Source organism: Asterias rubens, chromosome 14 (assembly GCF_902459465.1).
Source record: "Asterias rubens chromosome 14, eAstRub1.3, whole genome shotgun sequence".
Classification (NCBI taxonomy): Eukaryota; Metazoa; Echinodermata; class Asteroidea; order Forcipulatida; family Asteriidae; genus Asterias; species Asterias rubens.
This window is the reverse complement of record NC_047075.1, coordinates 6,984,408-7,010,499: the sequence shown is the minus strand read 5'-3', so window position 1 is coordinate 7,010,499 and position 26,092 is coordinate 6,984,408. Positions and strand designations below refer to the sequence as shown.

At 37.7% G+C, this 26,092-nt stretch overlaps 1 protein-coding gene across 1 annotated transcript in view; it reads left to right on the top strand.

Moving 5' to 3' along the window:
• The window catches only part of LOC117299078, a gene marked incomplete at its 5' end in the record, with an annotated part of 62,417 nt that extends 46,279 nt beyond the window's left edge, over positions 1 to 16,138 (top strand). Inside the window, 9 exons of the mRNA XM_033782494.1 lie at positions 44 to 280; positions 2,979 to 3,151; positions 7,047 to 7,190; positions 10,939 to 11,124; positions 12,784 to 12,881; positions 14,050 to 14,120; positions 14,720 to 14,785; positions 15,132 to 15,258; positions 15,866 to 16,138. Of these exons, the coding sequence (XP_033638385.1) occupies positions 44 to 280; positions 2,979 to 3,151; positions 7,047 to 7,190; positions 10,939 to 11,124; positions 12,784 to 12,881; positions 14,050 to 14,120; positions 14,720 to 14,785; positions 15,132 to 15,258; positions 15,866 to 16,053 (1,290 nt within the window). The remainder of the gene's footprint in view (positions 1 to 43; positions 281 to 2,978; positions 3,152 to 7,046; positions 7,191 to 10,938; positions 11,125 to 12,783; positions 12,882 to 14,049; positions 14,121 to 14,719; positions 14,786 to 15,131; positions 15,259 to 15,865) is intronic.
• Between the last annotated feature and the right edge of the window lie 9,954 nt (positions 16,139 to 26,092).

Below are 26,092 nucleotides of genomic sequence, written 5' to 3'. Positions count from 1 at the left end.
AATGATTAATGAGTTCCAATTTCTATTTTATTTAACCTAACAGGGCAAGGAAATTCGTGACATCAGCGATACCATCATGCCTTGCATGCTTCTTACCCATGTTGCCATGGCATCAGTAGACTACACTGGTACCATGTATGTCAACAGCAATGATGGCAGTGAATATATGGGCTTTGTTTTTGGTTACCAGTCGAATCGGAAGTTTTACGTTGTAATGTGGCGGCACAGTAATGCTAATAATCCTCATGACAAGGCTGGTATCAGAGGTATTCAAATTAAGGTAAGCTTGAAATTAAAATAAATAATGATTTTATTTATTGACTGATTGACTGATTGATTGATTTTTTTTTTTTTTTTTTTTTTATCATTATGATTTGTTCTGTATTTGATTTACTTGTACTATTGAGGTCGAAATATAAAACAGATTGTATTGTACTTTATTTATTTCTATTATTTTTTTAAACCAACCCAATTACCGAGGGAAGGGTTACAATTTTAACAAAATCTAAACTTATAATGCAATAAAGAATGGAGGGTTAGCAAGAACAAACACTTAACTTAAAAGTAGAGAATATATTTACTTCATAACACAATTCATAATGGTTTTATCTTGAGAACTCAATAAAAATAAAAAAATTCCCCTCAGATAATGAAAGGACAAATCTAAATAACTTATTGACCAATGGCATCAAACAATTTCTTTCTGAAAACAGTATACTGTGGGCAAAATCAAATGATACAAGAGTGTTCAACTGAAAATAGTGCCGAGGTAAAACACCTATATTTGTAGTTCGCTGGACCAGTCAATAACATATCCAAACTACAGCTTTATTCCAAATTGGAAGCAAACAAGACAATTGCCAAAGTAGTTTTATTTATTTGTTTCCTTTATTTACCGAGGGTGAGCCAAATCAGCGTAAAGAATGAAAGAACTGGTTTCCATTTGGTCCCTGCATATTTAATAGAGTTAAGAACAAACAATTCATCATATTAAAAAGTATACAGACGATGGCATTATAAAACTAATAATGGAAACCTGTTACAGTATTATAAAACTAATGATGGAAACCTGTCACAGTATTATAAAACTAATGATGGAAACCTGTTACAGTATTATAAAACTAATGATGGAAACCTGTCACAGTATTATAAAACTAATGATGGAAACCTGTCACAGTATTATAAAACTCATGATGGAAACCTGTCACAGTATTATAAAACTAATGATGGAAACCTGTGACAGTATTATAAAACTAATGATGGAAACCTGTTACAGTATTATAAAACTCATGATGGAAACCTGTTACAGTATTATAAAACTAATGATGGAAACCTGTTACAGTATTATAAAACTCATGATGGAAACCTGTCACAGTATTATAAAACTAATGATGGAAACCTGTCACAGTATTATAAAACTAATGATGGAAACCTGTGACAGTATTATAAAACTAATGATGGAAACCTGTTACAGTATTATAAAACTCATGATGGAAACCTGTTACAGTATTATAAAACTCATGATGGAAACCTGTCACAGTATTATAAAACTAATGATGGAAACCTGTTACAGTATTATAAAACTAATGATGGAAACCTGTTACAGTATTATAAAACTAATGATGGAAACCTGTTACAGTATTATAAAACTCATGATGGAAACCTGTCACAGTATTATAAAACTAATGATGGAAACCTGTTACAGTATTATAAAACTAATGATGGAAACCTGTCACAGTATTATAAACTAATGATGGAAACCTGTCACAGTATTATAAAACTAATGATGGAAACCTGTCACAGTATTATAAAACTAATGATGGAAACCTGTCACAGTATTATAAAACTAATGATGGAAACCTGTCACAGTATTATAAAACTAATGATGGAAACCTGTCACAGTATTATAAAACTAATGATGGAAACCTGTCACAGTATTATAAAACTAATGATGGAAACCTGTTACAGTATTATAAAACTAATGATGGAAACCTGTCACAGTATTATAAACTAATGATGGAAACCTGTCACAGTATTATAAAACTAATGATGGAAACCTGTCACAGTATTATAAAACTAATGATGGAAACCTGTCACAGTATTTTAAACTAATGATGGAAACCTGTCACAGTATTATAAAACTAATGATGGAAACCTGTCACAGTATTATAAAACTAATGATGGAAACCTGTTACAGTATTATAAAACTAATGATGGAAACCTGTCACAGTATTATAAAACTAATGATGGAAACCTGTTACAGTATTATAAAACTAATGATGGAAACCTGTTACAGTATTATAAACTAATGATGGAAACCTGTTACAGTATTATAAACTAATGATGGAAACCTGTTACAGTATTATAAAACTAATGATGGAAACCTGTTACAGTATTATAAAACTAATGATGGAAACCTGTTACAGTATTATAAAACTAATGATGGAAACCTGTCACAGTATTATAAAACTAATGATGGAAACCTGTCACAGTATTATAAAACTAATGATGGAAACCTGTTACAGTATTATAAAACTCATGATGGAAACCTGTCACAGTATTATAAAACTAATGATGGAAACCTGTTACAGTATTATAAAACTAATGATGGAAACCTGTCACAGTATTATAAAACTAATGATGGAAACCTGTTACAGTATTATAAAACTAATGATGGAAACCTGTTACAGTATTATAAAACTCATGATGGAAACCTGTCACAGTATTATAAAACTAATGATGGAAACCTGTTACAGTATTATAAAACTAATGATGGAAACCTGTCACAGTATTATAAAACTAATGATGGAAACCTGTTACAGTATTATAAAACTAATGATGGAAACCTGTTACAGTATTATAAAACTCATGATGGAAACCTGTTACAGTATTATAAAACTAATGATGGAAACCTGTCACAGTATTAAGTGTAAAAGCCTGTTCTCACCTAAGCATCAATTTCTTGTTGATTTTTGCAGAGAGTGAACTCCAACACAGGACCAGGTCTGACTTTAGCCAATGCTTTGTATCATTCCTACACAACAGCGGATCAGGTGGAGTTATTATGGCACGATCCGTATCTACAAGGATGGCAACATCAGATTGCATATAAATGGTTCCTTACTCATCGACCCGACATTGGACTAATAAGGTACTTCCATTTATCCCAATTAAGTAATACCTCCTAATTCAAACCATTATGAGCTTATGTAGACTCACTACTAAGGCATGATCCGTATCTATGGCAACATCAGATTGCATATAAATGGTTCCTTACTCATCGACCCGACATTGGACTAATAAGGTACTTCCATTTATCCCAATTAAGTAATACCTCCTAATTCAAACCATTATGAGCTTATGTAGACTCACTACTAAGGCACGATCCGTATAAATGGTTCCTTACTCATCGACCCGACATAGGACTAATAAGGTACTTCCATTTATCCCAATTAAGTAATACCTCCTAATTCAAACCATTATGAGCTTATGTAGACTCACTACTAAGGCATGATCCGTATCTATGGCAACATCAGATTGCATATAAATGGTTCCTTACTCATCGACCCGACATTGGACTAATAAGGTACTTCCATTTATCCCAATTAAGTAAAACCTCCTAATTCAAACCATTATGAGCTTATGTAGACTCACTACTAGGGCATGATCCGTATCTATGGCAACATCAGATTGCATATAAATGGTTCCTTACTCATGGACCCGACATAGGACTAATAAGGTACTTCCATTTATCCCAATTAAGTAATACCTCCTAATTCAAACCATTATGAGCTTATGTAGACTCACTACTAAGGCACGATCCGTATCTATGGCAACATCAGATTGCATATAAATGGTTCCTTACTCATCGACCCGACATACATGTAGGACTAATAAGGCACTTCCATTTATCCCAATTAAGTAATACCTCCTAATTCAAACCATTATGAGCTTATGTAGACTCACTACTAAGGCATGATCCGTATCTATGGCAACATCAGATTGCATATAAATGGTTCCTTACTCATCGACCCGACATAGGACTAATAAGGTACTTCCATTTATCCCAATTAAGTAATACCTCCTAATTCAAACCATTATGAGCTTATTTAGACTCACTACTAAGGCACGATCCGTATCTATGGCAACATCAGATTGCATATAAATGGTTCCTTACTCATCGACCCGACATAGGACTAATAAGGTACTTCCATTTATCCCAATTAAGTAATACCTCCTAATTCAAACCATTATGAGCTTATGTAGACTCACTACTAAGGCACGATCCGTATCTATGGCAACATCAGATTGCATATAAATGGTTCCTTACTCATCGACCCGACATAGGACTAATAAGGTACTTCCATTTATCCCAATTAAGTAATACCTCCTAATTCAAACCATTATGAGCTTACATGTATGTAGACTCACTACTAAGGCATGATCCGTATCTATGGCAATATCAGATTGTATATAAATGGTTCCTTACTCATGGACCCGACATTGGACTAATAAGGTACTTCCATTTATCCCAATTAAGTAATACCTCCTAATTCAAACCATTATGAGCTTACATGTATGTAGACTCACTACTAAGGCATGATCCGTATCTATGGCAACATCAGATTGCATATAAACGGTTCCTTACTCATCGACCCGACATTGGACTAATAAGGTACTTCCATTTATCCCAATTAAGTAATACCTCCTAATTCAAACCATTATGAGCTTATGTAGACTCACTACTAAGGCACGATCCGTATCTATGGCAACATCAGATTGCATATAAATGGTTCCTTACTCATCGACCCGACATTGGACTAATAAGGTACTTCCATTTATCCCAATTAAGTAATACCTCCTAATTCAAACCATTATGAGCTTACATGTATGTAGACTCACTACTAAGGCATGATCCGTATCTATGGCAATATCAGATTGTATATAAATGGTTCCTTACTCATGTACCCGACATTGGACTAATAAGGTACTTCCATTTATCCCAATTAAGTAATACCTCCTAATTCAAACCATTATGAGCTTATGTAGACTCACTACTAAGGCACGATCCGTATCTATGGCAACATCAGATTGCATATAAATGGTTCCTTACTCATCGACCCGACATTGGACTAATAAGGTACTTCCATTTATCCCAATTAAGTAATACCTCCTAATTCAAACCATTATGAGCTTATGTAGACTCACTACTAAGGCACGATCCGTATCTATGGCAACATCAGATTGCATATAAACGGTTCCTTACTCATCGACCCGACATTGGACTAATAAGGTACTTCCATTTATCCCAATTAAGTAATACCTCCTAATTCAAACCATTATGAGCTTATGTAGACTCACTACTAAGGCACGATCCGTATAAATGGTTCCTTACTCATCGACCCGACATAGGACTAATAAGGTACATGTAGGCCTTACACTCACATTTACCCTGACCCCAAAAGTAACCAATATGGGTTTACGTAGAATCCCTACGGCTGCAATCCTCCAAAGTTAACTGATATGAGTTTGTAGGATGCCTACTGCTTTAATCCCCCAAAGTTAACTGATATGAGTTTGTAGGATGCTTACTGCATTAAAGGCAGTGGACACTATTGGTAATAACTCAAAGTAATTATTAGCATAAAACCTTTCTTGGTGACGAGTAATGGGGAGAGGTTGATGGTATAAAACATTGTGAAAAACGGCACCCTCTGAAGTGTCATAGTTTTCGAGAAAGAAGTAATTTTCCACGAATTTGATTTTGAAACCTCAGATTTAGAACTTGAGGTCTCGAAATCAACCATCTAAACGCACACAACTTCGTGTGACAAGGGTGTTTTTTCTTCCATTATTATCTCGCAAGTTCGATGACCGATTGAGTTCAAATTTTCACAGGTTTGTTATTTTATGCTTATGTTGAGAAACACCAACTGTGAAGGCTAGTCTTTGACAATTACCAATAGTGTCCACTGCCTTTAATCCTCCAAATTCAACCGATAATGTAAGACTATATGATTCCTATACTGCTTCAATCCTCAAAAAACAACTGATTTAACTGATTTTAATGATGTGCAAAACCATAGGAATGACACCAACCAATGGTGAACCATCCCTTTATTACTAGAGGATTGGAATGAATGCACTCTTCCAATAACCAGTGATGTACCATCCCTTTATGATGTGAAGTGGCCGCACAGATATGAACACCGAAGTCAAGCTCTGGTGTTTTTGATCAGCGCAGTTTGGGTTCGAGTCCTGGTCTGAATATTAGTAATAACACTCTATTCTTTTATTGCGCCCATTCCATAAAATGTACACAAGCGCATAACAAAAGTGAGGAAATACAACAATCCATAAAAATGTAAATACAAGACCCTTATCTGCTTACAGGACCCTTGTGTCCTTAAGCAAGACACTTAACCATGATGCTTAAGCAAGACACTTAACCATGATGCTTAAGCAAGACACTTAACCATGATGCTTAAGCAAGACACTTAACCATGATGCTTCGTCCTTTGGCATTGGGATGGGATGTACAACCATTGGTTCTTTATGTGAACTTATCGTAAGGCAAAGGGGCTCACCCCGGTGTTCCTGTTTTGATTGGCTGCGTATTGCACTTCAGTACCTTGTAAACCATTACATGGTGCTATAAAGGTGAGGTCTCTTACTACAATAACGTAGCTCGGCATACTTTGCAGGACAATGGGGTGACAGGTCTTTTTCTTCAGCTGCGCCACGCATCTTGAACTCTCTGCCACTTAATCTTAGATCTTGTCTTTGTACCACAACATTCAAATCTCTTCTCAAAACTTATCTTATGTCACAGGTTTTCAAGGACTAATTTTGTTGTGTCTGGTTTTCTTTGTTTTGTTTTGTTTGTTTGTTGGTTTTACTGCGCCTTGAACACCAGGGTGGATACGTGCGCATTACAAGTCTTATAATTATTATTATTAGCATACTGCTGAGTGCTGAACGTAGTATTCTTCTTCCAATAACCAATAATGAACCATTCTTGTGTGATTTTTTTCTTTTCTTTTCAGAGTGGTAATCAAAGAAGGTGAAGACACTTTGGTTGATTCAGGTGACTTGTATGATACTACCTACCTAGGTGGACGGCTTGGGGTCTTTGTCTATAATCAACAAGACGTCATATGGTCCAGACTCAGCTATAAATGTGCTGATAGGTAAGTCACTATACTGGTTGATTCAGGTGACTTGTATGATACTAACTACCTAGGTGGACGGCTTGGTGTCTTTGTCTATAATAAACAAGATGTCATATGGTCTAGACTCAGCTATAAATGCGCTGATATGTAAGATTTTATAGCTTTCTACTGACTCTACAAGTCTTGTCATGATTGGAGTTTACAAGGTGCTGCATTTCAATCTGCAAACACTGGGCCAAACCTGTTCTCTTGAATTTCATTTTAACACACCTAAAAAACAGTTTTCCTTATTGGTTGCATCAATCAAGTGACGCAAAAATGAAAAAAAAATGCCTCTCAACGTTTAGTAAATTCTGTGTCATGGCTGAGGGTTTAAGAGCATCAATTTAAGTTCTGGTGGCTAAGTCACCGGAGTGTGGGTTCAAATCCCCGCCATGACACTTGCGTTTATGAGCATCAATTTAAGTTCTGGTGGCTAAGTCACCGGAGTGTGGGTTCAAATCCCCGCCATGACACTTGCGTTTATGAGCATCAATTTAAGTTCTGGTAGCTAGGTCACCGGAGTGTGGGTTCAAATCCCTGCCATGACACTTGCGTTTATGGGCATCAATTTAAGTTCTGGTGGCTAAGTCACCGGAGTGTGGGTTCAAATCCTCGCCATGACACTTGCGTTTATGAGCATCAATTTAAATTCTGGTGGCTAAGTCACCGGAGTGTGGGTTCAAATCCCCGCCATGACACTTGCGTTTATGAGCATCAATTTAAGTTCTGGTAGCTAAGTCACCGGAGTGTGGGTTCAAATCCCCGCCATGACACTTGCGTTTATGAGCATCAATTTAAGTTCTGGTGGCTAAGTCATCGGAGTGTGGGTTCAAATCCCCGCCATGACACTTGCGTTTATGAGCATCAATTTAAGTTCTGGTAGCTTAGTCACCGGAGTGTGGGTTCAAATCCCCGCCATGACACTTGCGTTTATGAGCATCAATTTAAGTTCTGGTAGCTAAGTCACCGGAGTGTGGGTTCAAATCCCCGCCATGACATTGCGTTTATGAGCATCAATTTAAGTTCTGGTGGCTAAGTCACCGGAGTGTGGGTTCAAATCCCCGCCATGACACTTGCGTTTATGAGCATCAATTTAAGTTCTGGTGGCTTAGTCACCGGAGTGTGGGTTCAAATCGTCGCCATGACACTTGCGTTTATGAGCATCAATTTAAGTTCTGGTAGCTAAGTCACCGGAGTGTGGGTTCAAATCCCTGCCATGACACTTGCGTTTATGGGCATCAATTTAAGTTCTGGTGGCTAAGTCACCGGAGTGTGGGTTCAAATCCCCGCCATGACATTGCGTTTATGAGCATCAATTTAAGTTCTGGTGGCTAAGTCACCGGAGTGTGGGTTCAAATCCCCCCGCCATGACACTTGCGTTTATGAGCATCAATTTAAGTTCTGGTGGCTTAGTCACCGGAGTGTGGGTTCAAATCGTCGCCATGACACTTGCGTTTATGAGCATCAATTTAAGTTCTGGTAGCTAAGTCACTGGAGTGTGTGTTCAAATCCCCGCCATGACACTTGCGTTTATGGGCATCAATTTAAGTTCTGGTGGCTAAGTCACCGGAGTGTGGGTTCAAATCCCCGCCATGACACTTGCGTTTATGAGCATCAATTTAAGTTCTGGTGGCTAAGTCACCGGAGTGTGGGTTCAAACCCCCGCCATGACACTTGCGTTTATGAGCATCAATTTAAGTTCTGGTAGCTTAGTCACCGGAGTGTGAGTTCAAATCGTCGCCATGACACTTGCGTTTATGAGCATCAATTTAAGTTCTGGTAGCTAAGTCACCGGAGTGTGGGTTCAAATCCCCGCCATGACACTTGCGTTTATGGGCATCAATTTAAGTTCTGGTGGCTAAGTCACCGGAGTGTGGGTTCAAATCCCCGCCATGACACTTGCGTTTATGAGCATCAATTTAAGTTCTGGTGGCTAAGTCACCGGAGTTTGGGTTCAAATCCCCGCCATGACACTTGCGTTTATGATTATCAATTTAAGTTCTGGTAGCTAAGTCACCGGAGTGTGGGTTCAAATCCCCGCCATGACACTTGCGTTTATGAGCATCAATTTAAGTTCTGGTAGCTTAGTCACCGGAGTGTGGGTTCAAATCCCCGCCATGACACTTGCGTTTATGAGCATCAATTTAAGTTCTGGTGGCTAAGTCACCGGAGTGTGGGTTCAAATCCCCGCCATGACACTTGTGTTTATGAGCATCAATTTAAGTTCTGGTAGCTAAGTCACAGGAGGGTGGGTTCAAATCCCCGCCATGATACTCGCGTTTATGAGCATCAATTTAAGTTCTGGTAGCTAGGTCACCGGAGTGTTGGTTCAAATCCCCGCCATGACACTTGCGTTTATGGGCATCAATTTAAGTTCTGGTAGCTAAGTCACAGGAGTGTGGGTTCAAATCCTCGCCATGACACTTGCGTTTATGAGCATCAATTTAAGTTCTGGTGGCTAAGTCACCGGAGTGTGGGTTTAAATCCCCGCCATGACACTTGCGTTTATGAGCATCAATTTAAGTTCTGGTGGCTAAGTCACCGGAGTGTGGGTTCAAATCCCTGCCATGACACTTGCGTTTATGAGCATTAATTTAAGTTCTGGTGGCTAAGTCACCGGAGTGTGGGTTCAAATCCCCGCCATGACACTTGCGTTATGAGCATCAATTTAAGTTCTGGTGGCTAAGTCACCGGAGTGTGGGTTCAAATCCCTGCCATGACACTTGCGTTTATGAGCATCAATTTAAGTTCTGGTAGCTAAGTCACTGGAGTGTGTGTTCAAATCCCCGCCATGACACTTGCGTTTATGGGCATCAATTTAAGTTCTGGTGGCTAAGTCACCGGAGTGTGGGTTCAAATCCCTGCCATGACACTTGCGTTTATGAGCATCAATTTAAGTTCTGGTGGCTAAGTCACCGGAGTGTGGGTTCAAATCCCCGCCATGACACTTGCGTTTATGAGCATCAATTTAAGTTCTGGTGGCTAAGTCACCGGAGTGTGGGTTCAAATCCCTGCCATGACACTTGCGTTTATGAGCATCAATTTAAGTTCTGGTGGCTAAGTCACCGGAGTGTGGGTTCAAATCCCCGCCATGACACTTGCGTTTATGAGCAAGATGCTTTACTAATAATTGCTTCTCTTCACCAAGGGGTATAAATGGGTACCTGCGAGGGTAGAGGTTGATATTGTGTATGAAAAAACCTTTGGAGTGCTACTGTTGCCCAGGTTGTATACTCCCCAGGGAGCTGAAAAAAGATAAAGGAATGTTATTGGCCAATTAATGTACCATGGGCACTAATGTAAAGCTCGGTATACGTCAAAGTAAAATGCTATAATAATAATAAATAAATAAATAAACTATTAATAATAAATTTATAACGCGCACATAGCTGTCTCAATAGAGACACCCAAGGCGCACAAATAAGAAAATCAATGTAACATTTAACAGAAAACTTGAAACTGAATTAGTAGGAATGCTTGAATAAGTATGTCTTTAGTCCGGTCTTGAAGCATTGAAGGGAGGTAGCAGTAGCAATTTTTCTTAGAAGAGTGTTCCAAACTCGTGGAGCAACTACACAGAATGAGCGGTCTCCCCACGAGCATCGGTAGTTGTTTTTATAATTTCTATTATTACTATTGGTCTTAGTGGCAACAAGAAGATGAAAATAAATTTGTATTGATGGATTATTCCTTTCAAGATATTTTACTTGGTTTATTTTTGCAGAGTGAATCAGGCCCTAGAGCTAGATGGAGTTGATGATTACGTCATCCTACCCATGATAGATACGCTCCAATTAACACTAAGCTTCACGTTGGAAGCATGGGTGTATCTACCATCAGGTTACCCATCTACCAGCATGCCTGTATTATGTACATTGGATACTACACTGTGTATGTACATAGAGAATGGGTAAGTCTAGTGAGTTGTTTGTGAGTAGCTGTGAGTTGTAGATGAGTAGGTTTGGTTTGAGTCTTTATCCAACTACGTGCATGCCTGTATTATATACATTGGATACTACACTGTGTATGTACATATAGAATGGGTAAGTCTAGTGAGTTGTTTGTGAGTAGCTGTGAGTTGTAGATGAGTAGGTTTGGTTTGAGTCTTTATACATCTACCAGCATGCCTGTATTATATACATTGGATACTACACTGTGTATGTACATAGAGAATGGGTAAGTCTAGTGAGTTGTTTGTGAGTAGCTGTGAGTTGTAGATGAGTAGGTTTGGTTTGAGTCTTTATCCAACTACCAGCATGCCTGTATTATGTACATTGGATACTACACTGTGTATGTACATTGAGAATGGGTAAGTCTAGTGAGTTGTTTGTGAGTAGCTGTGAGTTGTAGATGAGTAGGTTTGGTTTGAGTCTTTATCCAACTCCCATCATGCCTGTATTATGTACATTGGATACTACACTGTGTATGTACATTGAGAATGGGTAAGTCTAGTGAGTTGTTTGTGAGTAGCTGTGAGTTGTAGATGAGTAGGTTTGGTTTGAGTCTTTATACATCTACCAGCATGCCTGTATTATATACATTGGATACTACACTGTGTATGTACATAGAGAATGGGTAAGTCTAGTGAGTTGTTTGTGAGTAGCTGTGAGTTGTAGATGAGTAGGTTTGGTTTGAGTCTTTATCCAACTCCCAGCATGCCTGTATTATGTACATTGGATACTACACTGTGTATGTACATAGAGAATGGGTAAGTCTAGTGAGTTGTTTGTGAGTAGCTGTGAGTTGTAGATGAGTAGGTTTGGTTTGAGTCTTTATCCATTTACCAGAATGGGTGAGTCTCATGAGTTGTTTTTAAGTCCGTTCATTGTTCCGAGTGCCTTTTGACTGGGACCACTGAATGGTGGGGCTAATTTTTTACATGGGTCCAATTGCCCGAGGCAAATGGTCTACGGGACGGGCCAGTCAATTTATAATCAATTGACAATTGAATAACAACGCATGTTTCTCACTGTTAAGGATCTTAAACAAAAACAATTTATAATAAATTGTTGACTTTGAGTCTGATTTATCGTAATTGCTTTGAATTATATTGATTAACAAAGTATACTTAAAGACACTGGACACTACTGGTAATTGTCAAAGACTAGTCGTCTTATAGGGTGTGTCTCAACATATGCATAAAATAACAAACCTGTGAAAATTTGAGCTCATTTGGTCGTCGAAGCTGTGAGATAATACTGAAAGAAAAAAACACCTTTGTCACACGAAGTTGTGTGCTTTCAGATGCTTGATTTCGAGACCTCAAATTCTAAATTTGAGGTCTTGAAATCAAATTCATGGAAAATTACTTCTTTCTCGAAACCTACGTCACATTTTCACAGGTTTATTATTTTATATAGAAGTTATGATACATGAAGTGTGGGCCTTGGACAATTCTGTTTACCGAGAGTGTCCAATGGCTTTAACTCATGATAAGATGAGTCTTAACTCATTTTGAAGTCCTCCCCTAGTCATTGAAACCTTAATGATTGATATTAGTTTAATGCCCCAGAGCACAAAACTATTGTTTCTTTTTCTAATGTGTATTTGTCTGTGTTATTTATTGAAGGAATCTTATTGCTAAAGTAGGAAGTCAAGTTGCTGTAAGTTCATCCACTGTAACTAACTCTACTTGGAAACATCTCGCTGTAAGATTTGATGCACAAAGTGAGTATAGGATGTTACAGACCAAGAGAGGATCTTTTTCTCGTTTGTGACAATCTTATAAATATTTGTTTTGCGGTAACACCATTGTGTATCTACTTGCCAGGTAGAGTTTGTTCTTAGAGAAATTTCTATATTCTACTTAGTCCAGGTTTGTCCTAGTGATTATAGTTCATGTGTATTTACAAAGCAAATAAGCTCACAACAACTTGTCCTCCTCACACAGATACACTTTAAATGGAGGGAACACCTTTGGGTAATTTACTCACAAAAAAAGAGCTACCATATAAACGTGCTTGATAAGAAGTATTGCAGCTGTTGAAATTGTACACAATTTTGAGAAACAATTCCCTTTAAACATACAGGGATTCAAAAAATATTGAACTCTGAGAAACATTTCTGCAGGAAACATTTCTCAGAATATGTATTCCATTATTGTTTAATCTTCCTCTACAGACATAATTCCTCTAGATTTTTGTGATATCTCAAAAATCCTACCACCTTTAAGAATGAATTTTGCGCAGGTTAGTATTATATGATATATCAAAATGTTACATGTAAAAGGGCTAAAACAATCAGTCAGAACAAAAAGCAAAGATAAACTTCTATTTCAACTGATCTTAAGTTAAGGTTAATAAATTTCATATGGGCTTAATTCCAACCTCGTCCCATTAAAGCCATTATACACTTTCGGAACAGTTCACAGATTTACAAATAACTTACAGAATTTACAGTGAAGACTTCTGAAATATTATTCCTTGAAATGCTTTAGTTTTTGAGAAATCATTAAAACAATTATCAATTCTCGACATCGAGAATTACAAATTTATTGTAAACACATGTCATGACACGGCGAAACGTGCGGAAACGAGGGTTGGTTTTCCCGTTATTTTCTTCCAATTTCGACGACCGATTGAGCCTAAAATTTCACAGGTTTGTTATTTTGTATAAAAGTTGTGATACACGAAGTGTGGGCCTTTAGAAAATACTGTTTACCGAAAGTGTCCAATGGCTTTAGCCTTGTTTCCATGTGGATTGAAAGTAACTAGAAGAGGGGCTCAATCATTTTGAGAAGGAGGTTGATATGATTGTTGGATTGACTGCAACGGGGCTTGGATCAATCAAGACTTTTTCTGATTGATGAATTTTGTTAATTTGTACATTTTTTCAGACGCTGAGCTGAGTGTGTTTATCGATGGTGTGCTGGAAACTACAGAGATAAGTGTAGCAACTCATAGTTGGGTAGGTTGTTAGTTTAAACAAATGTAGGAATACAAATTAGAATCATAAAACTAGAAAATTATATGCCTTCATTTTGAATAACAAATCGCTTTTTAGGTATGGAATTATATCTTTGAGGGGGGTAAGGCCCTTTTTACTTTGCAAAGGACATTTCCATTACAAAATCTTATATCTAGCGGGGAACCAATGCCAAGACCAGTTGCCTACGTGTATTTCCAGGACCGGAACAATTTAATTGTAAACTTTTTTAATTGTAAATTTATTGTAAATTTACGATTTTGTTGTCAAACTGCAAGTAAATTTACAATAAAAAAAAAATTAAAATTAAAATAAGTCACAATCACATTGGAAAAACAATGATGAGTAAAAACAAAACAAAAACAAATGTACATATTACACATGGTAATAAACTTTGATTAAGCATATGAAAGGAAATGCATTGAAAGGAGAAATTTGAACTATTGTTTAGAATACAGACAATGTAAGGCAACTGACTGATTAACATTCATTCGTTGACAGTACATAAAGAAAACAGAGTCACATTGGTGACAGAATGAGTCAGTTTAATAATTAATGATTTGGATTTCTTTGTTCTGCAGGTAAATGGTACTCAGTTGTTTCTTGGACGAGATGAGAACAATTTCCTCACAGGCATTTTGGATGAGGTAAGGTCTTTTTTTGTTAAGATCATAAGATGTTATGAGGTATTGTTACTAATTTCGGAGGTTAATCATTTTTACATTGAGAAAGTAGTGAGAAGGATTGTGGGGTGGGGGGAGTGGCACCAGAGCTCACCCGCTCAGCGGAACCAATTAGAGTAGCAAAATGTACAAAGGAATGTTTTGATGTAATAACCACCCCCCCCCCCCAACACAAAAAGATTAACAGTAATGATGTTTTTGCCCATTGCATCAGCCCCTCCCCACCCCCATATTGAAATGTCCAGTTACACCTTAACTTACCAAAATCTTCTACCCTATTTCTGATCAATCATTATTATTTTTGTTCTAGGTTCGTATTTGGGGACTGACTCTGACTGACACTGAAGTTCAAGAGCATATGCAACTTGCTAGTCTGGCTCGACAGAAACATAAAGACCTACTTGACGCTCGCTACAGTATGGACAATGAAGAACAAGGTTATAATAAACTACTTAAGGCACTGTACACGTTTGGTTATTACTCAACAAATATATCAGCATCAAAAGATACTTGGTAATGAGCAATGGAGAGCTGTTGATAGTACAAAACAATGTTAGAAACGGCTCCCTCTGAAGTAACATAGTTTTTGAGAAAAAGGTAATTTCTCACTAAAATAATAAAAGACTTCTGGCCAGAAGCCTTTATTCCTATCTATAAGCACACAAAGTAATGCAACAAGGGTGTTTTTCCTTCATCATTTTCTTGCAACTTCAATGACCAAATGAGTCCAAATTTTCGTAGGCTTGTTATATAATGCATATGTTGGGATATATTAAGTGAGAATACTGGTCTTTGACAATTACCAAACGTGTTCAATGCCTTTAAAGGGAAGTTTTACATGTACGCTTAAATCAATAGTAATACAAACTATTGGCTCTAGAAGCTAAAAGCAGCGTTTGATTGTCTGAGGAATTAAATATTTAAGTGATACTTGTGATCAAGCTTGTGATCAAGCACAGCATTATACCAGGCAATATCCAAATCTAACCTGCAAATTGCTTACTGATCGGCTAAAACTAGTTTCTTTTGTGTTTTTTTCTTAAGGTGCCAGTATGCTACTTGATCAAGGTTCATATTCCCACCATGGTCTTATCATGGGAGGAGCTTTCTTTACCCCAAGCTCTCTAGACCAAGCTCGCTTCCAGGTTACCTACCCAGATAACAGACGTAGACGGCGCAGGAGACGTAGTATAGATGATCTACACTTTGAAGAAAGCCATGGAGAACTCTAGACTTAAAACTGGGTCTATCATGGGGGGGAGCTTTCTTCACCCAAAGCTCTCTAGACATAGCTCCCTTCCAGGTTACCTACCCAGATAACAGACGTAGACGGCGCAGGAGACGTAGTATAGATGATCTACACTTTGAAGAAAGCCATGGAGAACTGTAGACTTAAACCTGGGTTTATCATGGGAGGAGCTTTCTTCACCCCAAGCTCTCTAGACCAAGCTCGCTTCCAGGTTACCTACCCAGATAACAGACGTAGACGGCGCAGGAGACGTAGTATAGATGATCTACACTTTGAAGAAAGCCATGGAGAACTGTAGACTTAAACCTGGGTTTTTCATGGGAGGAGCTTTCTTCACCCCAAGCTCTCTAGACATAGCTCCCTTCCAGGTTACCTACCCAGATAACAGGCGCAGGGGACGCAGTATAGATGATCTACACTTTGCTACTTGGACCATCAGTGAAGAAACCATGGTCCTGAGGCTGGTTGTTGACCAGCCTGGTTGACCAGCCTGGTTGACCAGCCTGGTTGACCAGCCTGGTTGACCAGCCTGGTTGACCAGCCTGGTTGACCAGCCTGGTTGACCAGCCTGGTTGACCAGCCTGGTTGACCAGCCTGGTTGACCAGCCTGGTTGACCAGCCTGGTTGACCAGCCTGGTTGACCAGCCTGGTTGACCAGCCTGGGTTCGAGTCAAAAAGAGTGCACACTCCAACTTGCTCCATGTCTCTGGCCCAGGTTCTATTCCTGTTTTGGCTGAAGTAGATTTGTGCTTTGGTTTTCTCTGAGCTCTTCGGTTTTACTCCGTCCAGAATACTCAAGCTCTTTAAGTTTGCCTACTTGTGTGTATTCTCTTAATTCGAAGGATGCAATAACAAATACACCTTATAAGATTTGGAGTACAGAAATAAGTTCAAAAGCTGCTTACTAAAAATAGCTGAAATTATTTAAATTTGCTGGAAAATCTTCTGTATAAATGTATTAACAACAAACAAAAATTTCTTTTTAACATGTTGACGAACTAGTGAAAATAAACCTTTTCATAATATATTTGGTTGTTACAACCATTTTCATTCCGTCCTTAAAGAAATTATAAGTATTTTAAGACTGGGGAAAAGCACTGGTTGTTTGTTTTGTTCATTTTTTTATTATCAGTAAACACAATTTTAATTCAGTATTTTTTAGAACTTGTGTGAAGTCTTTCAGAAGAAAAGTATGATGACTCCAGATGGAGCTGTTTTGCGAGAATATGCAATTTTGTTTTTGTTTAATTAGTTAAAGGAACGTTACAGAATTGGTTTTGCTGACAAAATAATTGCTGGCAGTGTAAGCACTTTATGTAATCCACCATATATACATAAACTGATAACCCTGTAAAAGTTTGAGATCGATCGGCCATCTGGGTCCCGAGAGAAAAGTGAAAAACCGACCCATTCAATTTTTGAACTGATATATCAAGTAAAAAAAATAATGAAACGCCCACTGAGCGATTACGCCAAAATGGGAAAATAGTTGTATAAATTTCTCATCAAATACAACATTTCGGACAGATGTATTTCAAGGGATATTTTCTACTATCGTCATCATTAGACCGTGTAAGTTTAATGTAAATCTGTGATCTTAGAAGAGTTGTTATTTCTCACAATGTTGTTGTAAAATGAAAGATAATAAAGTGACGTCACATAAATGGTTTAGGTAATGTTCCTTTAAGAGTAGTTCGTTTTGAATGTAGGTGCAATTTTCTTCATATAAAAACTCAAATTCCAACAATGACGATTTTGTATATAGTATTTGAGGTATGGACAAACTTTTTCATCTTTTTTAATTGTTTGTAGATTATGTCTGTATACTGTCCAATTAGTGGATTTATTTATCATTCCATATTTGACATATTGTTATTGTTATCTGTGAATGTTGAGAAATGCTGTCCACGTTTATGCAGCTTATCAATATTGAGTGATTATATTTTTTTTAAATTTTATACACAGATTTTTTTAAATGATATTTTCAATGAAATAGCTTCAGAGCAATATTGTTTGTTTGAGGAAAGGTTTATTCGTTTTTATCAAAAGGATAGAATAAAGCAATGAAGATGATAACTTTTAGATTTGCTTGTTTGGTAAGATGTATTATATGTTTGTCTTGCCTTGAGAATGCTGAGAAACCGGTTGCTCATTATTTTGTTTTGGGATTGGGCAGAGTGTAAATGTTAATTAGGCACATCAAATTTGCATAATTCTTCAAGCCATTGGACACTTTCGGTAAACAGTAATGTCAAAGGCCCACACTTCGTGTATCACAACTTATATATAGAATAACAAAAATTTAGGCTCAATTGGTCATCAGAGTCAGGAAAAAATAACGGGAAAACCCACCCTTGTTTCCGCACGTTTCACCGTGTCATGACATGTGTTTAAAATAAATGCGTAATTCTCGATATCGAGAACTGATATTGTTTTAATGTTTTCTCGAGAAGTAAAGTATTTCATGGAATAATATTTCAAGAGAAGTCTTTCACCATTACCTTCTGTAAACCTTGTAAGTTATTTGTAAATCTGTGAACTTTGTTCTTTTTTTTTCTGTACCGGAAGTGTCCAATGGCTTTAACATCTTGCCATACCAACACGTTCTTAGAATTTAACTGTGTTGCCAAACCGCAATTTGTTTATGTAGGGCCTGTATCAAACCTGCCATCCTCAAACATTTTCTTTATGTTTTGATACGGATTCCGTTTTTCGAATTGATTTAGAAGAATAAAATCCCACATTGAAAAACACTGCGACAAATGACATCAATGCATTTAGGGTTTTTTTTATCGTTCTATGGTTATTTGTTTCTATTTGATAAATAATGCAATCATTGACCTTTGTCTGAGCTTTTTAAAGGCAGTGGACACTATTGGCAATCAACTACAAATATTCATCAGCATAAAACCTTTCTTGGTGACGAGTAATGGGGAGAGGTTGATGGTATAAAACATTGTGAGAATTGGCTTCCTCTGAAGTGCCATAGTTTTCGAGAAAGAAGTAATTTGATTTCGAGACCTCAGATTTAGAACTTGAGGTATCGAAATCAACCATCTAAACGCACACAACTTCGTGTGACAATGTTGTTTTTTTCTTTCGGTATTATCTCGCAAACCGAGCGCCACGTCAGGGAACCGAGACAGTTCGAAATATCCGCGTGATGGTTCTGATTGACCTCTTGAGGGCGTGTTTATCACTCAGACATGTTGCATGCATCAGCAGCTGCTTGTTGCAGCTCGTATGGAAGGATTTTATTTGTGTTCTGGAAATGGATTATAAAATTAGTTGCCACCGCTCTCATGGAACCCTTGGATGTATCTTTGGAGGCAGCTCCGGCAGCTCATCGGTACTGTAAGTTAACCCTCTATTTTGAATTCCTGTTTCTGAGTAATGTATTCTAAAATGTCTGGCGTATATCATTCATGGCTAGAGAGAGCACTCTTATTATACACACAACTGCAATGGCCCACCGTGGGTTCGAATCCCTATTATGGGGAAACTACGTACAGTTTCCCCATACAAAACCTTGCATGTGTGATCTGATGCGTGACCCGTGCAGTGTACGATGGGTCATACATGGCGTTTTCTCGATGGCAATTTCTCACATTATTTTGTTAATTATGGCGAAGACGCATTTAGACCGGTCCCAGTTTTGTTTTCCTCGCGAGCCTGGAAGTGTGACGTCAGATTTGGCAATTACGTACTTTCAGACGTAAGAGGGCATTGCATAAACTGAGTTAGCGGCTGGCTGCGGCTAGGCTGCTGTGGCTGCCCTCGTGCGTTTGAGTACATGTATTATGAGGCAATTGCACCACCCTGGGCAAACAGTCGTGGCTGTAGCCGTAGCCACCGACTAATGTCTTAACATAGGAACAACTGATAGCTACAGTTCGTAAACATTTTGATACAACAAAGGCTAAGCAACCATGGTATTTTGTTTAAAAGCAGTGGACACTATTGGTAATTTATACTTAAGATAATTTTCAGCATAAAACCTTTCTTGATTGTGAGTATTTATTAATGGGGAGAGATTGATAGTATAAAACATTGTGAAAAACGGCTCCCTCGAAAGTAACGTAGTTTTCGAGAAAGAAGTAATTTTTCACGAATTTGATTTCGAGACCTCAAGTTTAAAATTTCAGGTCTTGAAATCAAGCATCTGAAAGCACACAACTTCGTGTGACAGGGGTGTTTTTTCTTTCATAGTTATCTCGCAACTCCGACGACCAATCGAGCTCAAATTTTCACAGCTGGTTTGTTATTTGTTGAGATACACCAAGTGAGAAGACTGGTCTTTAATAATTGACGGTTTGCAGAAAATATTGAATGTGTTCACATCGGACACACAACTACATGTTTTGGGAATGCTCGGCCATACGACCGTGCAATAATGTCTAATTAACTGCCCTTGCAGATAATGTTCTGCGTCAGTTTTAGAATCGTATCGCCATCGTGAATATCGCAATATTTTGTCAGAAATATCAGCAATGCTTTTAGTTAGAGGGTCGGGATTTTATACCATAGGCCTTTTGGTTTATATGCAGTTTCTGTTGTTGAGTAACGCAATTTTTGGACAGACGGATACAAGATAAATGGACAAACAGGACGTGCGAAAAGGAACAAAACATCCTACAAACAACGCTCAATTAACTTTAACAAAAATATATAAACTGCGCCAATAAAGTATCTAAACACTTCCAAATGGTCAGATATATCGGAACCTGAAACAGTATGCCAAAAATAATTATTCATTTCGAGTCACCGTTAATTTCTGCACATTTTGACACATCTTGTGTTGCGCTACGATGTTGTTTGGTGGATTTACGGGCACTTGAGTGGCTTAAGGTCGAATTTCAAAAGTTGCAAAAGCCCCTATTCAAGCTAAATCGTTGTATTGTGACGAGTAAGATCGGCGTTTCTTTTGCTCGCCTTTTATAAATGATGTTTTTTTGGTCGCCTTTTGGATAAATCGGTTGCGATGAACATACTCACCAATAATTGTCAGTAACCAAGCAAAGGGGTCAAAGATGGGAGGCATACAACAATGGTAAGACAGGGAAAGGTGTTTCAAGATAACAGGAAAGATGGCTCAAACGACCAAACAGGAAAGAGGACGGATCGTTGGTTTGATAGAAGCCGGTACGTCGATGCGAGGTAAAAACGTCACCAGCGACGGTCAGTAAATGGTGGAATCGCTACCAAACTCAGGGAAATGTGGACGACCTACCAAGGAGTGGCCGTCCGAGGGTGACTTCTGCAGCAGAAGAAGAAAGTGAACGAAGCCATAAAGCCTGACACCACTCTCGAGGGGTTTGCGACGCATCCTAATCAGGAAATGGCAGGGGATTGACCAGGGACAGATCAGAGGTCTCATTGAGAGTATGAGAAGACGACTCCTTGCCGTTCAGGACAATGATGCAGGACACACCAAGAATGGAGGACAGGATAACAGCAGTTTTAGAGTTAAAGATACTGCAATTAATTTCATGGTCATGTAAACAAAACGAGTTTGTGTCGTTTGTCTTGATTTTGTCTGAGTGTGATGCTTATGTGAGTTCCCTTTTGGAATTGGGGTGAATAGGACCTTAAGCCACTCAAGTGTCCATAAATCCACCAAACAACATCGTAGCGCAACACAAGATGTGTCAAAACGTGCAGAAATTAACGGTGAATAGAAACGAACAATTAAATTTTTGTATACTATTTCAGGTTCCGATAAATCTGACCATTTGTAAGTGTTTAGATACTTTATTGGCGCAGTTTATATATGTAGGCGTAGGCCTATAGCCTTTTATGAAAAAGAACAAAACATGATGACATACCTGGCAAATCAGTCAATTGGAAGACAGTTGGAATATATTTGCTCCTATCACCCGCCAGAGGTCAATAAACAATCTCTACCAATCCAATGAAGCTCCTTTGATTTGACCTCGGTTTCAGACATGTTTGTCAGCAATGACTCGCATCCCGGCTTGCTTTTCTGCTTTTGCTTACAATTATTCAACCATTTATCATATAAATGTGTTATTCGTAATATTTGAGATTACACCATTATTTTGTTCAAACCGTATCGTAGCGTTTTTCAATTGCATTCAGAAAAAAAAATCAGGAAAGCATTGAAAATTAAAAATTAAAATTGGAACGGGGGACAAGGTGTTGCGTAAACCCACTTGGGCATACATCTTACGTGGGATTTGTGGTTAAACAAACCAGGAATTCTTTAAGTTCCGCCGGCAGATCACTACGCCGTAAGCCATTCCCTTGTCCCCCCTGACCACATCGTGCCGAGATGCGACAATCTGTTAATTGCGGTCGTGACTTCATGAAACGCACCACTAGCCAATTTTAATTGGCTTATCAGTATCGGATCTCAAACCTCACTCCGTCCATGACCGATTATTTTCTTATATTTTATTGCTGTCGTTTTGATTATTTGTGTGACAGAAAGTGATTGCATGGAAAGTGATGGCATAACAGCCCTATATGACTGATTGCCGTGACGTCATTGACGTCGCATCATTGCGCTGCTCAGTACGAAAAACAACATCCAGATTGTAAATAGTTGTGAGAGTTATTTTTGGAAGATATCATTAGTTTGTCACATCAGCAAGAGGTAACGTCCGTCGATGTCGGTTTTTTCCCATAACCGATATATCGAAAATTTAATATCGAGTATACTCGATATATCGAGTATTTCCCGCGCGCAAGATGGAAGCCTAAAAACACCTTGGTATACTCATGGGGGTAGAAATATATATACCATAGACTGACAGTTTAATAGGGTTACATTTCAACCTGTTTTTGTCTGATTCCCCGAACTTGTTTGTAGTCCAAACAATTTCAGATTGCGTAGTCCCGCCCCGATTATTTCTGTTTTTACAACAAAGTATGATCGCCGCTACCGCTGGCTTGGCCAATTGGTGAACGCTCACCACAATTCTCGATTCGTGATTGGCCATGATTGGCCGTCTCAAAATGACACAGAGCCTTTGTGAGTTGCGTGACTCGCCGACATTAAGGTGTCAGTTGCCGATGCATTGACGTAGAAGTGTCAATCAAGTTGTACGACGGGCGCGCGGACTACCTTTACGGTTGAAAATGGTTGAGATAATCATCGAAAAAAAATCACTAGAAAGTCCCGCAAAACACAGACCTACCACTCAGCGATCACAATATAAAACGCACGCAGCATGCAGTCACATAGTCTCCAATAAAGGCTCGTAGTCTTTTTACTTTGCATTCTATAACAAAGGCAAGAAACATTGAATGCTAGAACGCCCTCTATTGTCGAAATAACGCAGTGCATCACGCGATACCGCCTTGACCAAAGACTGCACGTGTCTGCGCATGCTTGGGCAAACGGGTTTCCCCCCGAACAATTTGCTTAGCATGAAATTTCTTCCTTGAAAAAACAAATTAGTAGCCACAAATTCCAAAATTCCATACGATTTTCAGGATAGGCAAACAACTGCTGATTACCAGTAACAAGCAATATGCAACCAAATAAGTTGGTAATCCTGTTTTTAACAAAGAAGAAATTTCATGCTGAGCAAATGTTAGTGCTTAGCAGCTCAATGAAATTGGGGCCTGTTTACGTGTGTTCGTATAAACGAGAGCACAATAATGGTGAACATTCCACATCTGAAAGACCATGCAATCTCCATAGGACAGCCTTCATGTGTTAAAACCAAACTGTCTTAACCGATACACTGAAGATCGCTTCAAAATGCAATTACAATTTCGTTAAAGATGTAGTAACACCCGGTGAAACGATTTAACTGGATACTTAGAAATAACATGCATTTTCAGTCAAGCAGTTACTTCGTATTAAAATATTTTTTTGTGACGTCACTCGAATGACGAAAGTGTAGAATATTTTTACGAATCTACATTCAACTAAAATTCGTTAAAAAACTAAAGTGAGTTGTTGAAGCACGGTAGTATCATTCCAAATAGGAAGAAGCATATAATGTAAATGCACAACAAACCACAGCTGAACACGACTTCAGCATTGTTTAGGAAGAAGCATGTAATGTAAATGCACAACAAACCACAGCTGAACACGACTTCAACATTGTTTAGGAAGAAGCATATAATGTAAATGCACAACAAACCACAGCTGAACACGACTTCAACATTGTTTAGGAAGAAGCATATAATGTAAATGCACAACAAACCACAGCTGAACACGACTTCAACATTGTTTAGGAAGAAGCATATAATGTAAATGCACAACAAACCACAGCTGAACACGACGTCAACATTGTTAAGTAAAATAAACCCACTTTCTGAAAAGAACCGTTGGTTTCAATTCTATAGTATAACCTAATATATCGTTAGTTTTAATTACCGTAACATCTATAACAAGAAGCATATTGCAGTTGCTGGTAATGTACATAATTTGTCAAAACCCTTCCCTCCTTAGGAATGTGGTCTCATAAAAAGGGATAGCCAATATTTAAGACAAATCATTATATGACAAGTAAAATCCATCTTGACAAGCGCTTCATGCATGACACGTTTCTGGGATTGTGTCTTCCAATTACAGGGTATTCTGCCTGATGAGTGAACATAATCGCTTCAGATTTAAATTCTCAAAAACCAAATCACTTTTCGAAATGAATTTTTCACTGGGTAATTTTATTGAATAAAATAATTCACATTATTTTGTTTTCAATTCAATGTTTATTTATTTCATCACATTTAACAAGCAAACGTTGAAACAGGATTAAAACGCAACCCAAAACAAGTTGTTTAAGCACATTGATGAATTTTGGAAACAATTTTGATATCGGGTCTAGAAGTTCTAAAGGCAGTGATCTGTATTGGTTATTACTCAAAATAATTGTTAGCATTAAAATTTTCTTTGTAACAAGCAATACGGAGCTGTTGATAGTATCAAACATTGTGAGAAACAGCTCTCTCTGAAGTAACGTAGTTTTCGAGTCCACGATTTTGATTTCGAGACCTCAGAATTAGATTTTGAGGTGCCGAAATCAAGCATCTGAAAGCAACTTCGATGACCAATTGAACTCAAATTTACACGGATTTGTTATTTTGTGCATATCAAGATACACCAAGTGGGAAGACTGGTCTTTGACAGTTTCCAAAAGTGTTCAGTGTATTTAACCTCTTTATTTAGTTGAAGTAAAATGATCAAAAGTTATCAAAAACCAAAGGAACAATTGCCTTTGAATTTCTCAACGATCTCTCATTAGGAATCAACACCCGCCATCTTCAAAGAATCACCCCAACTACACACGGGATGAGGCAGTCTGATTGCCGACTCCTTTCTTATATGAGTTTATTGGTCTCATTATTGGTCTCATTATATGAGATAAATCGCTCTGCATGGCTGAGTAACTTATGTACAGTTGAGTGGCTCTTGATGAAAAAAGGAAGAAAAAAAAACCCAATAATGTGAAAGAAAAATAATAATACTAGTAATAAGCCTACATATATAAAAACTAAAAAATATTATGTTGTGAACAATATATATATATATAAAACAAACCAAAAATAAAGACAGAACAGAAGATGTACATTATTAAATAGAATAATGAAGTCAAAAGCAGCAATCTTCTCCCAAAACTAAATTTTATTGCGCACAGAAATTATAAAAATGAGCTTCCGGCATGGTTTTATTAATTTACTCTAGATTTTCACAGAAAAAAATTTAACATTTAATTTTAAGAATCCAAGGGAACAGACACCAAACGAAATTTTGCACGAGATTTAAATGTAGTGCTTTATTGTGCCCACTTCACACCTTTGTGATAGATATACCAACAACAATTGAACTGATTGTGCAGAGGTCGTTCAGGGAAAGGCAAAGGTAAAAACAAAACAAATTATAATAAATAAATATGTGTTCACATAAACTTTTCATGCTATTGGATGCACCTACAACAAATTATTATAATATATTTATTTTTTTCCAACCTAAAATTAACGGATTATTTTTGTACCAACTTAGCAGTTTCAGTTGAAGAGTCGGTCATTGCGTTCATCTACTACGC